General features: G+C 41.8%; 1 protein-coding gene across 4 annotated transcripts in view; it reads right to left on the bottom strand.

Annotated features, from left to right (window-relative positions):
- The window catches only part of zmym4.1 (zinc finger MYM-type containing 4, tandem duplicate 1), a 122491-nt gene that overhangs the window by 61652 nt on the left and 41743 nt on the right, over positions 1-19096 (bottom strand). For all 4 annotated transcript variants that reach the window (XM_060904737.1, XM_060904738.1, XM_060904739.1 and 1 more), the window contains 5 exons: positions 17559-17721; positions 15106-15318; positions 6715-6865; positions 6409-6524; positions 4106-4315 (listed from right to left, as the gene is read on the bottom strand). In XM_060904737.1, coding sequence (XP_060760720.1) covers positions 4106-4315; positions 6409-6524; positions 6715-6865; positions 15106-15318; positions 17559-17721 — 853 coding nt within the window. The remainder of the gene's footprint in view (positions 1-4105; positions 4316-6408; positions 6525-6714; positions 6866-15105; positions 15319-17558; positions 17722-19096) is intronic.

The raw sequence follows: 19096 nt of genomic DNA, 5'->3' as shown, positions 1-19096 counted from the left end.
GACCCATCCAATCTAGCTTGAATAGCTGCATCCCCCCAAATGGAAATCAGCTCCCTAACCTCTGCGTCCTTCCATTGAGAAGATTCAGAACCTTCACAGCCCGAAGCGTCCCTCACACTGATGTCATGCGCAGGGGCGCAGATACGTTTTTTGAACTGGGAGGGACAAAAAACTGGGGGGGACAAAGATGCCAGCAAACCAACTCCAACCCCGATATGCCTGTCAAACTTGTTGTGGGTTACCATAGCAACCAAGCTCGAGCTCGCAACCTGTGCAGTCTGCGCAGCTCAACCAACCGAATATCAGTCTGTGTTTTGTTTTATGTGAGTTGTTGCAACTATGTATACACTGCCGTGCACCTCAATAAACCGAATGGTAATTAGTCTTTTGATTTTTCCGTGAGGTTTGCCTTATGCAAAGAAAGACAGCATAGACGTTTTTTCCTCCCTATAAGTGGGGGGGACCGAACGAGGTGAATTTAAATCTGGGTGGGACGAGTCCCACCCTCTATCTGCGCCCGTGATTATGCGCCATGTTGTTGTAACTTTTTTTGAGAGACCCGCCGCCTACTTCAGCGCAGAATAGTGACGTTTGTGGCTTGTTGATGACGTGTAAGTCGGATGAATGCGACCTGGCGGTTCAGACTGAAGTCGCATATGAAAAGAGCGGATAGGAATCGGAATTAGGACCACATATCCAAACGGCCTGGGTCGGATTTGAAAAAATCGGATCTGTGTCGTTCATATTGTCAATAAAAGATCGGATACAGGTCACATATGGGCGAAAAGATCGGATTTGAGTCACTTCAGCCTGCAGTGTGAACGTAGCCTAAATTGACCGTAGGTGTGAATGTGAGTGTGAATGGTTGTCTGTGTCTATGTGTCAGCCCTGTGATGACCTGGCGACTTGTCCAGGGTGTACCCCGCCTTTCGCCTGTAGTCAGCTGGGATAGGCTCCAGCTTGCCTGCGACCCTGTAGAACAGGATAAAGCGGCTAGAGATAATGAGATGAGATTTTGTACAAAATTTTTATTTATCGAATTTGCAAAAAATAAAAATGCCCCGTTTCTCAAAATCCAGTGAATGTGGATAGAATAAAAGAGTTACGATGAGACAGAGTGGAATAATTGTTAAATATATTTTATATTTTACACACACACACACACACACACACACACACACACACACACACACACACACACACACACTACTGTGCAGAAGTTTTAGGCACATGTCAAGAAATGCTCTAGACCAAAAATGGCTTAAAAATAATGACATGAAATGTTTCAACATTAAAAATATACTATAAACAGTAATCAATAAGCCATAATAAATGAAACAAAGTCAATATTTGGAGTGAGACGACCCTTTGCTTCCTAAAATAATTAAAAAAAAAAGTCATCTGAGGTACGAATGCAGTTTGATGCGGAAATGAGCTGTAGGTTTTACTGAGCATCTTCCAGAACCAGCCACAGTTCTTCTGGACACTTTGACTGTCACACTCGCTTCTTCATTTTGCACCAAAACCCAGCAGCCTTCATTATGTTTTCTTTTTTAATCTGAATATGCTGCTCAGATACAAACTTTTCACCACCCGTAACATTTAACTTTGTGCTGGAAAACAAATGTTTGGACTCTAAAATGTTTTTGTACTGACTGGATAATGTAGAAGTCATACTGTATATTTGTATACATCTCTCTCTCTCACACACACACACACACACACACACACACACACACAGAGCAAGTGAACGAAGCTTAATATTTTTTCGACACACAGAAAAAAAGACATCTTGTACATGACAAATCAAGACAAATAAAACATTTAGACATAAACTACTTATTAGGTCTCCGATGCAGGTTTGTATTATAATAAGTGCGTCTCTATTTTACATTTCTGTCTGTTATAAAACAAGGCATATTTGCTCCCTTAATAAATCTAGTTTGGTTGAGGAGATCAACTTCATATTTTGTGCATATGCTATTTAATATGCTCTTTCCAGTAGTATAATTCTTTTTATGGCAGACTTTGTTTGGCAGATTTTCTTTTCTTTTTAATGGCTCATAACTCAAAGTTTGATTTCTTTAAGACAAATACTTAGTTCCCAAAACAGTACTACAATATGAGAAATAAACACTAGAATTTAAAAGCTACAGCATAGTTAAATGTGGAGAAACACAGGGCCAAAAATGCTCCAAAGCACAAATCTATTTGTTTTTTTTTTTAAATATACAGATTTCAACAATACATACACTACCGTTCAAAAGTTTGGGGTCACTTTGAAATGTCCTTATTTTTGAAAGAAAAGCACTGTTCTTTTCAATGAAGATCACTTTAAACTAATCAGAAATGCACTCTATACATTGCTAATGTGGTAAATGACTATTCTAGCTGCAAATGTCTGGTTTTTGGTGCAATATCTCCATAGGTGTATAGAGGCCCATTTCCAGCAACTCTCACTCCAGTGTTCTAATGGTACAATGTGTTTGCTCATTGCCTCAGAAGGCTAATGGATGATTAGAAAACCCTTGTACAATCATGTTAGCACAGCTGAAAACAGTTGAGCTCTTTAGAGAAGCTATAAAACTGACCTTCCTTTGAGCAGATAAAATGAATAGAAAATATAGTCAAGACATTTTTCTGGCCATTTTGAGCATTTAATCGACCCCAATGTGATGCTCCAGAAACTCAATCTGCTCAAAGGAAGGTCAGTTTTATAGCTTCTCTAAAGAGCTAAACTGTTTTCAGCTGTGCTAACATGATTGTACAAGGGTTTTCTAATCATCCATTAGCCTTCTGAGGCAATGAGCAAACACATTGTACCATTAGAACACTGGAGTGAGAGTTGCTGGAAATGGGCCTCTATACACCTATGGAGATATTGCACCAAAAACCAGACATTTGCAGCTAGAATAGTCATTTACCACATTAGCAATGTATGGAGCACTTGCATGTGACGTCACAGGCGATCCAGATTGTGACAGACGCCATCTTGTCGGTCAAACGGCATATTTACGCCTTCTACTTCTACCTTTTCTTCTGGAAAACCCTACTATATACAATTCTACTACAACGGCTGCGGCTACAAGCTCTCCCTACCTGTGCACCTTTTTTATGTTTTTTGTGTGTATTTTTGCGTGTTGTTCATCTGTACCGGACTTCAATATCCACTACAACCGTATGGACTTACTGGACATTGGTTTCCAGCAGAAAATGACGGTTTGTAGCAATTTCCATCGCATGCACAACATTCCGGACGAGAAAAAAAAAAAACATTCCGGACGAGATAGCGAGACCAGCAGGGTCTCCGTGGATTGTTATCGGAAGCAAAGCGAAGGAGGCGGCGCCGGAAGTGGAAGCAAAAGCGAGGCTGTAGAGCCGGCCTGTTGACTAAGCTCAGAAAACAGCTACTCAAACCTCCACTGCTAAGCCTCTATCTCTTCAACGCCAGATCCATGGTAAACAAAACAGACGATTTGGAATTACAGCTGGAATTACCTTATTCTATAATCGGCTGGTCAGTGCTATACTCAATACTTAAGTGACTTACCCGTCCAATGAGGATTCTTGTTTACAAGATGCCACATCTGAGTCGCTGACAAATCCTGAATTTCTGTAAAGATAACTGTCCAGAGATTTATAAGCATGCAGTGCTTCACCACTGAACAGCGAGGGAAAGTTAATGAGGTAATTATACACGTCCGGGTATTCCGCTGGCAGTTCCATATCCACTGACACGGTCGTGAAAACTCCGTCCGGAAAGCCATAAGGGTCACTAATCTGTAGATCGTTTATTTTAGACATATATCTAGTTATCTGTTCATTAGAAAAATGAGCCGTGTAGTCCGTCGGTTGAAATTGATCCATTCTGTACACGAGTGCAGCAGTATTCAGCTGTGTTGCTGCCCGACAAGATGGCGTCTGTGTACTTTCCGGTCACATGACTGCAAGATCTCTATAGAGTGTATTTCTGATTAGTTTAAAGTGATCTTCATTGAAAAGAACAGCGCTTTTCTTTCAAAAATAAGGACATTTCAAAGTGACCCCAAACTTTTGAACGGTAGTGTATGTGGCTTCAATAAATCTACACCAATAAATAAAATACCTTAAATTCCAGTAGCTCGGGCCTGGAGATGAATGAACGCTGGCACTGCACACAGGAGAATTTGCTCACTGAGGGGTTTTGTGTTGAGTTGGGTGCGCTGGACTCTGCGGATCCAGACTGCACCGTGGGGGCAGATTTCAACTGAGTAGTGCCAAGAGTAGGAGCAACATTCAGCTGGTTGCGCTGAGTTTTTGTCTTGTTGAAAGCATCCTATACAACAAGGGGAGGGGAACAAAACAACTGAAAAAGACAATTCCAAGTCTTTGACCCATGCTCATACTGAAATTGATGCATTTAAAAGCACTACAATGCCACAAGACAAAAGAATGTTTTTTTTTTCCCCCTGATATTAACTGCAATATGTGGATAGCTTAATGAACACAACAATAAAATAACATTCACACTCCGAGCCATGACAGAGATGAAGATTTTTTTTAAAGTGTCTGTAATGCCTTATTGTAATGCTTTAAAATGAATATACATCATTCGTAACAACCAAAATGAATTAATAAAGCAGGGGGGAAAATAGGGCGGCACGGTGGTGTAGTGGTTAGCGCTGTCGCCTCACAGCAAGAAGGTCCGGGTTCGAGCCCCGTGGCCGGCGAGGGCCTTTCTGTGTGGAGTTTGCATGTTCTCCCCGTGTCCGCGTGGGTTTCCTCCGGGTGCTCCGGTTTCCCCCACAGTCCAAAGACATGCAGGTTAGGTTAACTGGTGACTCTAAATTGAGCGTAGGTGTGAATGTGAGTGTGAATGGTTGTCTGTGTCTATGTGTCAGCCCTGTGATGACCTGGCGACTTGTCCAGGGTGTACCCCGCCTTTCGCCCGTAGTCAGCTGGGATAAATATATTTTGCGGATCTGAATGACGCACATTTAAATAGTATTGGCTGGCTTTGAGTGGTATATCAGATATATTCCATTTAGCTAGCATGATACTGAGCTGAACGGAATATATTTGATATCACTCAAAGCCAGCCAATACTATTTAAATGTGCGTCATTCAGATCCGCAAAATATATTACATCTGAAAAATTAGTTTTTCAACACGAGAAGATAAATTTCATATTTTCAAGCCAACGTGCGATTTTCTTATTATATAGACACATTCACAAAATAAAGAGTACCCAAATTTATCAAAATTCATTGATTTCCTCACGAGTGACATTCAGAAATGTCATGGTTGTTGTTCTCAAATGTCCCAGATGTAGTTTGTATGAAAAATACAAGTGGTGTATTTCCCAGTAAAACACTCGTGTGAGAGTGTGTGTGTGTGTGTGTGTGTGTGTATATAATATAATGGAATAGCCACACAAAACCTGAATGGATTGGTTGAAAGAATTTAACAACTTTGACAAAATATTTTCAACTTATTATAATTTATGAACTGGCATATCACTACATTGCTGATTTTCAAACAGTGGAATATCGATGGATGGATTTATTTAAAAAAAAAAAAAAAACCACAAAACAACCTCCCCAACTTGGCGCAGAGGCTTCTAGGAAGGGCGAGGTGACTCCTTTAAGGCACTTATCCAGCTAACCAACTCCCATAACGTAAATTTTTTTTTTCGCGGTCCGGTTTCCATCAAATCCTGCGCTCGGACTGGCTGGCGAGCGGGTCCGTATCCTACGGTACAGACCCCAGTTACGGACCTCTGGCAACTCGCTCGTTCACAAAAGCAAACAGTAGCAATTTTTGTCAACATTTATTTTCGCATTTCTCAGGAGAATAGGAGTGTTCACAGCGAAAGCGAGTTTTACTACCCTGAGGAAGAAGAAATAAAAGAAAACATTTCAGGAGAAAACTAAAAACCTGTAACTGTTGCTAACGCCGAGCAAAAACATGGCTGAATCCTGAATGACTCAATTTTGTATAAATAGGGGACTACATAGGTGGCAAAATGTAGTTTTTTTTCCTGCCATGGAAGTGCACTTGTATACCGAGGAGGAAGCCATTTGCATTACAGCCATGAACGAGGATTCAAAATGGCGGCTCGCTTCGGCTCGGTTTTCCCTTTCGGGCGCTCTCGTTTTCTGTTAGAATTTGGTAAAGAAAAAAATAAATATAATTATTTACCAGCTTAAGGTCGGTCTATGTCGTGAAATACCGTGACCTCGGCCTTGAATACTGACCTCGGCCCAGAGGGCCTCGCTCAGTACTTTCAAGACCTCGGTCACGGTATTTCACCATACGGACCTCCCAGCTGGGAAATAACATATATTACATATTGCAAAAACAGACAAAAGACAAGGTGTGCAATATTTTAAACATTAAGCAGCATACAGTACAAAGACTGAAGCCTACCTGAAATGATATAACACAGGTGAAGGAGCAAAAGTTGCGGATGGTACCATCAGACATGGCGAGGTGATACTGAGGCACTAGAACCTTCTTACAGTGGTTGCATTCCAGTGCAGAACCTTAAGGTTTGTGTGGGAGAGAGAGACAGAAAGCACGAACCATTGATGCTAAGGACGGAAATACTGAGTCACAATGCGTAATACATCTTATACATTTACAGTCGTTGTATATTCAGTTTCTCACTTTATATAATGATGAAATGTTTTTCTGGAAACAGACTTTAATATGCAGTTAAAGGTAAACGTTTACCTGATGAGCTGACCATCTGCACTTTGTGAGCAGTCACGCATGCAGAGGAGCAGAACAGCTCTGTGTTTCCCTCCGAATTTACATTTTCCTCCATTTCTGTGATGGTACGATAAGCTCGGCACATCGTGCAAGGCACAACCTTCGTGTACTTCTGCAGAAATCAAGCAAGAACACATACAGTCAGGATTATGTCAAGGCTCGCTATCAGGTTTAGCTAGTGAGTTCATTTTAAGGGCCCGAGATTCTTCCAATGCCCACATGCCCATTATTATTATTTCTTTGTTTCCCCTAGCTGGCCTGTAATTATAGTGCAAAGCAGGCTTGTAATACTCGAGTCCGACTCGTATCCTAATTTTAAAAGCATATCCGCAGAGCCATGGCCTCACTTTCGTTTATAAATGCCTTGAGACCTCAAGAATGGCACAGGAAGAGTTTTAAGTGTTAACAAAAAATCTAATAGAGTAATTTTTACGATTAAAATTATTTATATACGTAGTGGTCTGAGCGAATGACCTTGACATCTGTGATGTCACGGCAGGAAGTCTACCGGTCTCATCGCCATTTCCGCAATACTAAAAAACAGAGCTGACTGCAACTCCGATCCTCCATTTTGAGCTAATTTATCGCCATGCCACGTAGATGCGTTTTTGGCCGGTGCAGCAACATGACAGAAGGTGGATTTACGTTGTATTGATGGCCCAAGAATGTTCAAACTGCCAAGATTTGGACGCGTTTTGCGAGAAGTTCACGGACACATTGGGCGCCTATGAAGTGGTCTCTCCTCTGCACATTTTACTGAAGACTCGCACGAGACCTCTGATCTGTTGAGGAGCATTGGCTAGAAGTCCATATTGAAAGAGGGTGCAGTACCAGCAATTAAAGGAAAAGAAAACTACAAGAAAAGGAAAGCAAGTTCAGTTGCACCAGTTCTCCTGGAGTGTGAGCTGAGGGTTGCTGGTAAAACCCGGGACAGAACGGAACAGGACATATGATCGCTCGGGCAGTGACCTCCCCGCGGTTGTTGTTAAAACCAGTGACGTCCCGTCCGGGGTTTTAGTAATTGCCTGAGCCGAGCAGTAACGGCGGAGTACTCAATATGAAGAAAATGGAGAATGAGTGGAACAGCCGTCTGATTTCTCCGCTGATTTCTTCGCCTCAGCAGCAATATCTCGCCCTTACGTGGAAGAAGTGAATAAAGGGAGAACTGAACGAACAACTGAAAGTCAGATTGTTTCCAAACAATCAGCCACAAGGTCGGCCTTCAAGAAGCAAGAACACAGATGAGTAAGATGCGACGCTCATTTGGATACAAAACAACAAAAACAACACTCGTTGTTTACCTGCATTTAGATTAATACATGTAACTTGTATTGTGTGTTTAAGTTACCGGTATGAGATTATTTAATTTGCTTCAGAATGTGATCGTCTCAGTTCATCTGATTATTTAATTAGCCTTTTACGTTTTATCAGTCAAAATGCATGCATGTACATGTACGTTGCATAAGTTATAACACCCATCCTGTTTTAATGAGAGTCAACCCACAATCAATGAAGTCAAATCAGTCTTAGTTGAGCAAGTCGGTAACGCTATTTCTTACTTTCACCATAAATTTTTATTTATATGACTTTGGTCGAAAGCTGTAAAAGGCCTCGGCCTTAAAACCGGTTCCCGCAGTGACGTCACGCACTCAGGGCTGGCTGGCTCAGCGGGGCAGCTCCAATGCCAACTCTGCAGTCGATTTTAACTCTCAAAAGCATATTGTTTTTATTCCCATTTATGCAGCATACAAGAGTCAAGGATGGAGATACTATCCACTCAGAAATTTATTTAAAAATAAAAGGTTCTGCGTAGGCGGCATGGTGGTGTAGTGGTTAGCGCTGTCGCCTCACAGCAAGAAGGTCCGGGTTCGAGCCCCGTGGCCGGCGAGGGCCTTTCTGTGCAGAGTTTGCATGTTCTCCCCGTGTCCGCGTGGGTTTCCTCCGGGTGCTCCGGTTTCCCCCACAGTCCAAAGACATGCAGGTTAGGTTAACTGGTGACTCTAAATTGACCGTAGGTGTGAATGTGAGTGTGAATGGTTGTCTGTGTCTATGTGTCAGCCCTGTGATGACCTGGCGACTTGTCCAGGGTGTACCCCGCCTTTCGCCCGTAGTCAGCTGGGATAGGCTCCAGCTTGCCCGCGACCCTGTAGAACAGGATAAAGCGGCTACAGATAATGAGATGAGATGAGGTTCTGCGTATCTGCTTTAAGGAGTCATGACTCGACTTGGACACTGATGACTCCGACGCGTGCATTAACTGCATTTGGACTCGTAAATTGGAAATGAGGACTCATATTTTCTTTATTTTTTTTGTAACATGCCGTAATAATTTGATAAAATATTATATCCACATTCATTTCTGTACTAATTTCGTGTAAGAGTGTCACATCAGCGCGCCTTGGTGTGTGCATCAAATAGACTCTCGGGTGCGCTCTGTAAATGACTCGCACCTACACAGGATTAAGGCGCAATCAGCACACCGATATAAAAACTGTGAAAACACACTTACTTGGCGAAGTATTGAGTTGTGTTACCGATACATTACTGAGCCTTATTTCCTTGCCTGGTTTCCTGATCCCTGATTCTTGTCTTTGATTCTGCCGAGTCTACGATAGCCTGTTTGTGCCTCGCTCGACCTATTGCCTGTTTCACCGTTTTACGATTTTGCCTGCCGTTCTGGATTGTTTACCGTCTTCACTTGTATTAATAAACACACCTTCTGCACTTACATCCGTCTCCCAACTAGGGGTGGGCGATATGTATCGTCTGCGATGTCATCGTGAATGTTGTTTTGACGATGTGTAATTTTGCATTATCGAGTTTTTTTAATTAAGCCGCCAAAAATCAATACAGAGCGGAGCAGACCCGGCGCCAGACACGGACTGACGGACGGGCCTTGAATTGCTTGGGGGGGGCACACATTTTATACGCCAAGCCAGGGCAACACAACTGTTTCTAGCAACCCAGGAGAGCAGCACAGACGTGACGAGTTAAATATTCTAAGAAACCTATAAAGCAACCAAAACAACTTTCCAAAATGTATCAAACATTGCTCAGCATATTAAAAGTTTGGTTTTTTTTGCTCCGCTGGCCTCACAACGCACAAAGCTGATTTCGGGTATCTACCGGAAGATGTCGTGATATGATCCCGTCCAGCAATAAAATGTGATTGGCTGAGACAGCTGCTGATTTACCCAGATACCATCTGAAGAAAAAATGCGATTGGCCGGTTGGTTCATTCCATTACATTAACCCATTGGTTCCCAAGAAATATTAGTCCACGTTTATAGCAATGATCCAGAAATTATTACTAGTGTTTCTGTACTCACGGATAATAATGAATGAACCGATCAGCCGATTTCGAATAGTTTCAATACATTTTAAATTGAGCACATTTTTCTTTATTATTGTTATACTGAAAAACTTTGACTTGTAGTTTACGGTTTTTTTTTTGAGGGGAAAAAAAAACAAAACAAAGAAGAAGCAGCTGTGACGGGCTCCTATCAGGCCAAGTGCGGTCACTCGCCGGCCACTTTCAGGCATCTTTTTCGGATTAGTGAGACCAGACCCTCTGAACATGAATGGGGAGATATCAATACTGGACTCTGTGAAAACTAACGGTCGCGAAGAGCATATCATTGAAATCGCCATGAAAAGTTGATTATACTTGAGTGTTAGGTTGGTTCTCATGACTCAGAAAAAGCTTTAAAATCCACTTTTCTCGTGGATTATTTTGACACTGCGCAGGCGCAGTACTTCTATAACGGCAGGAGAGGGACAGCGGAGCACGAAGCTGCAAGATGATTGGAAAGCTGTTGGTTCAGATCGACATATGATTGGTTGTTGGCAGCGGAACAGGCGGGATATTTGCAGACCCGTACTGCCGTCAGAGACGGTTGATTAGAATGTTTGCTGCCGTTACGAACTGTCAATTGAATTATTCATTTTTATTAATTTAAAGTTGTTTAAGAAAATAAATATGGCTTTTCCTTAAATACTTGTGTCACTGCAATGATTCTTTTAGTCATTGTAATTATTGTAATCTTTAAGCAAGTGTTTTTTTTTAAATATCGTCAAAATATCGTTATCGTTAAAATCCTAAAAAATATCGAGATATTATTTTTTGCCCATATCGCCCACCCCTACTCCCAACCATCTCTGACAGAATACTTCACACTCCCTGATAAGGAGAAGCACATTCACCTGTTCAGGAACAAACTAATGTTAACGGCGCTGAAACAGCCACCGTCACATGGTGCGGTTGGAGTCTTGCTCTTGGACTCGAATTGAATTTTTTTTAATTACTTAGACTTGAACACTGGGGACTCGAGACTGGACTCAGACTCAAGGTTTAGTGACTCGACTACAACACTGGTGCAAAGTCGACAGAACTTTTGGTAAAATTACCTCGACCAACTTTGTTGGCGAAGGTTATGTTTCCACCTCTCTGTTTCCAGTGTAACTCAAAAAGTAGTGAAGGGATTTTGATTAAATTTTGAGGAATGGTGGGCCATAGGCCATGGAACAATTTTTTTTTGTAATTTATTTATTTTATTTAAACAGGGACAGTGCACAATAAAACATTAACCTTGTAAAAAACAAGAAGAGATTCGTTGTACCAGGTTTTAGCAAGTCGCAATTTTCTACCCGTAGCCCCTGGGCAAGTAGGTGGAGCACACAATGAATTAAAATCAGTCACAGAATTCACAAACTTGTACAAAATTGCAATGATAATTCTATCAGTACACACATTCCCACATTCTAAAAGCAATTTACCCTCCAACTTTTATAAATATTTCCACCCCCCAATCACACACACACCAACTCAAATGTTTACAAGTTTGCTGTGACAGCATGCAGCATTTTGTACAACATGAAAATGTTTGAAAATTGATTAGATTTTGATGCAAATCCGGATACGTATGCGTATCCAGGATTTTTTTTTTGTCTTTTCCCAACATAACTCAAAAAATAATGAACAGATTTTGATGAAATTTGGTGTACAGCTTTAGTATCATCCTCAGTTCAAGTGATTTGATTTTGATGTTGATAATATGCATCTTGGCAAAGGTATGTACTCTGTATATACGGTGTGCCCTACTAGTCTTAAAACTGAAAGTAACATACACGTTTTAAAGCATTTATAATGGTTTTATCAATCAATCAGTGTGCAATTCCACTACAACAGTAGGCATTCTGCATCTAATGGGAAGACTGGGCCTGTGTGTCACTACAGATTACTGAAGTTAAAGCTGTACTTTAAACCTTTCAGATTTTTCAAGTGTAGGTCATAAAAATAATCCCCCCCCCCGGACACCTAATTATTTTTGTTGAGTGGACTGAAAGCTACCGAATTCGAAATTACAGACTTCCAATTTTATGAGGGTTTTTTTTTTTAAATAGAACAAATAATGAATTGAGAGCCATGTGGCCCTAAATTCTCAGCTATTTTTTCCTGCTTCACCATGACGCAATACAAGATACTACATCATGCATCACATGGTGGGCTTTCCCCGTTCACGCAAGGCATTGTGGGATACAAATTTGAAAAAGGAGAGAAAAATGGCGGACGCGAGTGTGTGAATGAAATGTGAAAGACCAACGACAGTAATGGAAAGCAAGAAGAAAAGATGTTATGTGATATACGAAGGAAAGGAAATGCAGGGGGCGGCACGGTGGTGTAGTGGTTAGCGCTGTCGCCTCACAATAAGAAGGTTCTGGGTTTGAGCCCCGTGGCCGGCAAGGGCCTTTCTGTGCGGAATTTGCATGTTCTCCCCGTGTCCGCATGGGTTTCCTCCGGGTGCTCCAGTTTCCCCCACAGTCCAAAGACATGCAGGTTAGGTTAACTGGTGACTCTAAATTGACCGTAGGTGTGAATGTGAGTGTGAATGGTTGTCTGTGTCTATGTGTCAGCCCTGTGATGACCTGGCGACTTGTCCAGGGTGTACCCCGCCTTTCGCCCGTAGTCGGCTGGGATAGGCTCCAGCTCGCCTGCGACCCTGTAGAACAGGATAAAGCGGCTAGAGATAATGAGATGAGATGAGGAAATGCAGGACCAAACTAATAATAATAAATATCGGCGCTCAGCGAGCACCTCGGCGTGATCAGCTGTTCGTTTTGAGACAGAATGATGGAACCATCAGTGCACGCTCAAAGGTTAACCTAAACACACACACGGACTTCCTCTGTCTGCTTGACTGCATGAAGCGAGCGATTTCATGCACATTATTTGCTCAGGAATCCCCTCAAATTAAATAACTTCCCAGCCACAGAATGGCCTGGGGTTTTGTGAGATATTACAGAAATAAATATCACATTTCAGACAGAACTAAACTTCACTGATTTTATGAAATCGAAAGAGCGTCGACTTAAGAGGTTTATTTTAAAAGATAAATAAATTTTTTTTAAAAAGTGCATCTCATCTGTTACATCCAACAGACCTAGTTGAATTCTCACCATAGTCAATACCACGATTCTTTTTTTGTTTGTTTTTCATAACTTTCCTCAGATTTCTCCTGAATTTAATCTTGGCCAATTTCCACCTTCCAGTATCACGCAACAGCTACCAATCGGGAGAGAGAAGGCTAACATGGGTTTCCCCATGAGACACATGAACCCAGAAAAATGCATCTTTTCTTTTTTCCCTCCCAAACTGCAGCTCATGCAACATTGGGGGCAGCGTAACACCTTTGGAGGGAAGTGCTGATCGACCTTTCAACACACATGAGCTCACAGATGCTCATGATTGGCTAGCGTCAATGTGACTGACCGGGAAAAAGAGTACTGTATAGACCCCTTCGCAGTAAACGTCATTCATACGTAAGCGGAAATTGCGTGCGCAGCCTGGACCCAAAAAAGACTCAGAAATGCCTAGTTGTTGTGTTTTCAGGTGTCAGAATCGTAGCAGTGATGGGGTTAAAATGTTCAGAATTCCAGCAGGATCTCACCCATTCCAAAAAAAAAAAAAAAAAAACGCCGACGTCTATGGCTACAAGCCATCAAACGTGTAGACTGGGATGAAAGCACCATCAAAAATGCGCGGGTTTGCAGCGCCCACTTCATCACAGGTAAGATCAGGCTATTTATTACATCTTTCTTTTTTATTCTTTCTAGTCTTCGTTTATTGATGTAGCAAAATACTTTGGTAACGTTTGTCTGATTAGCTGGGTCATAGTTACACAGTGTAATTAATATTGTTAGCATGTTAACTTAGCTTAGCATGCAATTTTGTTTGTAGGAGAGGTCTCGCTTGACTCAAGCAGTCCAAATTTTGTGCCATCATTATTTGTGTATGCCGAAAATCACAATTTTAAAGCAAGGATGGAAAGGTAAAATTGTGTGCCCTCGCTCTAAATGCCAACTTACGCTGACTGCTCTAACCTAGCTCCTGCCCCGTTCAGTTTCATTTCTGCTCTCTGCCTCTCGCTTTTTACGCAGCTCTGATTTCTCTTAGCTGCACTCTTTACACTATCATTCCTTTCATGCCATTACCTCCTGCAAATTGCTGTTTAGTGTTGGTATTTGCTGTTGTAGCTAAAGCCACATTGCCATCACATCACTGGCATAATTTGATTAAAACAAAATGAATATGAATGTCCCATTGTTAATCAAGTTGTACATGCCCGCACATAATCATATGAGTCTAAAGACTTGTAGGCACGAAGTTTTTCGTGGGTGTACACTGAAGTCTTGTCAATAAGGTACGAGTTTATATCTGGCCATTGTATACCAGGGAACTTACTAACATCGTCCGTCCACGCTTTAATTAAATACGGATCCGGTAGGCGATGTCCACTTGTTAGAGTTAACTTATTTATGTAGCATTCTCGATCTTGTAACGACAATTGTTTGGAATAATCTGACAGCTCATAATGCCGGTCTATGGGCAGCGCCATTGTTTCTGGGTCCAGGCTGCGCGCGCATCCTGGCAACAGTCGGTTTGTATACAAACATGCGAAGGGGTCTATGCTACCCCTCCATTTCATTCTTCAAAATGAAATATGGGACGACATTAAACAGGCTAACTAATGTAATAAGTATTAGGACTTTGTTGGTGCTTTTTATTAAACTATAAATAAATAAATAAATAAATAATGCTACTATATCTTTTTTCATAAAAAAAGGTTCAATCATGTTTATATTAATATTCAATGCATCCATTATTATTATTATTATTATTATTATTAAGCTCAGACAGCTTGGTTACGTGATTTCAGTCTTTTTTTTTTTTTTTAAGACAATGCTAGTCAATCAATTTTTACTACATGTGTGCTGTCTGTCCATTTTGGCAGGAATCATATAACTGAAAACTCAAACATGGCAGAAAAGGCCAGAAAGTGGCCTGAACACTACCTTCTTGAAGGCGGAGACACAGTTCAGGCTGCAAAACTTCTTGGTGGTGCCGTCGACTAACAAAGATGGACTCTTGCCATTGCTGCTGTAGCAGTACCCTCCACAAGTTACACAGGAGTTCATGCTGAGCTTATTGGAGGCGCGGAATTGGTGAAAGCAGGCATCGCTACATAGCTTATGGACACTGCCCATGAAGTTCACCTCATGGCGAATCTTGGAGAGAAGAGGAAGAAAACGTTATTCAAGGTTTACAGCTCATTAACGCAGTGAATTTCAGTCATCATGACAACTACACAGACATACAGCGACATGTAAAAGCACACACAGGATGTGCAAATAGATGAAGTGTTTCATCAAAGCAAATGGACAGAACAGGAGTTTCAACAGAAACAAGCTTTTCCAAAGCAAATATTTGTTCAGCGCCACACTAAAGTCATTTGCGGACCTGCCAACCATGAAGAACGATAATGTGGAGACCCTGCGGGGAAACGGAGGGTAGGAATGCAGCAAATTACTTGTCTCAAGTAGAAAATGGAGTGCGTATATATACACAGAAGGGTGGCACGGTGGTGTAGTGGTTAGCGCTGTCGCCTCACAGCAAGAAGGTCCGGGTTCGAGCCCCGTGGCCGGCGAGGGCCTTTCTGTGTGGAGTTTGCATGTTCTCCCCGTGTCCGCGTGGGTTTCCTCCGGGTGCTCCGGTTTCCCCCACAGTCCAAAGACATGCAGGTTAGGTTAACTGGTGACTCTAAATTGACCGTAGGTGTGAATGTGAATGGTTGTCTGTGTCTATGTGTCAGCCCTGTGATGACCTGGCGACTTGTCCAGGGTGTACCCCGCCTCTCGCCCGTAGTCAGCTGGGATAGGCTCCAGCTCGCCTGCGACCCTGTAGAACAGGATAAAGCGGCTACAGATAATGAGATGAGACACACACACACACTTTTACAGAAACCAGCACACACCTGGAGAGAGAGGGGAGGAGAAAAATTAAATTAATTAATTAAAAAAAGCCTGCTACTTATTTGGTTTAGTCAAAACAGATAAGTGGTGGTGGAGGGGAAGCTGCCAAAGGTTAAAATAAGTGCCATTTATGGCTGAATATTTTCGTGGGATTCCCAAATTTTAATTATACTTGTCTAATGTGAGCTAGGCTAACATGTACGATGAGATTGAGTGGAATAACCGCTTTATTCTATCCACATTCACTGGATTTTGAGAAACAGAGCATTTTTATTTCAATTTTTTTGCAAATTCGATAATAAAAACTTGATGCACAATGTCCGACAAAATGATTTTCGCTTAGAATGTAAACAAACCGGCAAAACAACAGGCGCAATTTGTGAAAATGCTGTAATAATAATAATAATAATTATTATTATTATTATTATTATTATTATTATTATTGGGGGGGAATAAATAAATAAATAAATAAATACAAAATTAAAGAACCCTTCTTACCATGAAACACTTTCATTCCATATTTTGTTGCCTTTTTGTTTTTTCTGGTGTTTTGTTTTCGAGTAGAGTTTTTATTTCGTCCTTGGTTGGTACAGCAACACGCTCCGCCATTTTATTTTTCTCTACTCACGGTATATGAACTGATAGCCTCAGAGTAGAATAGCCAATTAGACCAGAGCACACGATTGCTCATATCCAGTGAGTGAAGGTGGATAGAAGAATATCCTTTACCCCAACCTTTACAAATGTGTGTAAATAATTATTGGGGGCGGCACGGTGGTGTAGTGGTTAGCGCTGTCGCCTCACAGCAAGAAGGTCCGGGTTCGAGCCCCGTGGCCGGCGAGGGCCTTTCTGTACGGAGTTTGCATGTTCTCCCCGTGTCCGCGTGGGTTTCCTCCGGGTGCTCCGGTTTCCCCCACAGTCCAAAGACATGCAGGTTAGGTTAACTGGTGACTCTAAATTGACTGTAGGTGTGAATGAGAGTGTGAATGGTTGTCTGTGTCTATGTGTCAGCCCTGTGATGATCTGGCGACTTGTCCAGGGTGTACCCCGCCTTTCGCCCGTAGTCAGCTGGGATAGGCTCCAGCTTGCCTGCGACCCTGTAGAACAGGATAAAGCGGCTACAGATAATGAGATGAGATAAATTAACTCAACACATTCTCCACTGACTTTAACAGAAAGCGACACATCGTCACATTTTTCAAGGAGGGAAAGCAGAGTCAAGACGAGAGTCAAAAAGGGCTGTGAAAAAGGGCTTTCAAGTGGCGTCAGTTAATATCAGATATCAGAGAGTTCAAAACAGTCAGTCATTTCAGATTAACGGGCTGATTGGCTAATTTGGAGGGGGGTTTTTTTTTGGGGGGGGGGGGGGGACAGAGAATATCTTTTTGCCGTATTTTTGAGTGATCACTCATAGCAGTGCACTCGTGTTCTTGTCCTCCAAGAACTTTTTTGGGCACTGGGTATTTTTTGTAAACCAATCTAGAGAGAACACTTACAGTGCACGCTTTCTGACACATGCTGCATTTCGTGGCGAGTGCAGAATTTGCACTATCCCTCTTGTAGTTAAAGGCGTTGAAACATTTCTGACTACAGAAATCCTTTACTGCTTTTGTCGAATCCACGGGGGCAACGATGACATCCTTTGGGTTGGGAATGCTCCTACAGAAATAAAAAGGTAGGAATCCATGATCAGAGACAATTACTCAAACATACACACACACCCATTTTATTTATATATATATATATATATATATATATATATATATATATATATATATATATATATAAAATATAAAAACACACATACACACGTACATACAGTGCCCTCTATAATTACTGGCACCCCTTGTAAAAATTAGTAAAAACAGCTGCAGTCAAAGCCTGGCAGGGCATCACCAGGGAAGAATGTACTGTAATTAATGGCAGTCACTGACTGCCAAGGAATTGCAGCCAGGTATTCAAAAATTACAATTTAACCATTTATGAATATGCTAATTTTTCCACTCACTCACTCTTAGGCCCTTTTAAAAAAAAATTAAAAAAAACAGGTAGGGGGAGATGATAACTTCATATCAAAGTCCAGTAATTTTTCACCTAATTTGGATTTAAATACCCTCAAATTAAAAGGTCTGAACTTTTTATTACCTCGTCCACTATGGAGTAAGCGGGGCAAAGTAATGCAATCAGTGTGGTTTGTTTGTCTGTCTCCGTCGGTTAACAATCTAGCGTCTAGACGGTTGAACCAATTGACTTCAAATTTTCAGGGTAGGTCGGCAATGGTCCGTAGATTACCTGATTAAATTTTTAGGGTAATCGGGTCAAGGTTAAGGTCACCGGAAAGATCAACCTTTGTCAAAATAACATTTTCCATTATAACTCAAAAACAGCTGCCAATAGACAGATGAGCATACTATTATGAGCATATCGGAACTCCCATATGACCTTTCATTTGGCACCATGATCTTTGACCTTGAAAGGTTAAAGTGCATATCCTGGTCTATAAAGGGACATATAACTATGTCCCTTTCACACTCATCCAGAAGGGTAATTTTGCACAAGGCCATCTGTCTACAGCAGAGAAAAATAAAATAAAAAAACGCATCTGGAAAAATCCCAAGGGAGTCTGGAGCCAGAATCGTGACGTCACCTGCGGAAGCGCCAGCAGGCTGCGCGAGCTTGCACGGTTTCAGTGCACAGCCTGTGTAGACCAAGTTTAGCAGCTAGCGATTATGCATTGAAATATAGAACTGTCAGCTGAGCGCAATGTTACTTCACCTCTGGATGAAGAATGTAATGTTGCTACACCCTCCTACGATACATCTGTTAACCGTTTTAATAATTACGTGTTGTAGTGGTGGTGTAGTGGTTAGTACGGTCGCCTCACAGCAAGAAGGTCCCGGGTTCGAACCCAGTGGCCGGCGAGGGCCTTTCTGTGTGGAGTTTACATGTTCTCCCCGTGTCTGTGTGGGTTTCCTCCGGGTGCTCCGGTTTCCCCCACAGTCCAAAGACATGCAGTTAGGTTAACGTGGGGCGG

Source organism: Neoarius graeffei, chromosome 22 (genome assembly GCF_027579695.1).
Source record: "Neoarius graeffei isolate fNeoGra1 chromosome 22, fNeoGra1.pri, whole genome shotgun sequence".
Taxonomy (NCBI): Eukaryota; Metazoa; Chordata; class Actinopteri; order Siluriformes; family Ariidae; genus Neoarius; species Neoarius graeffei.
The sequence above is the reverse complement of the archived record's forward strand: the minus strand, read 5'-3'. Positions and strand labels throughout refer to the sequence as shown.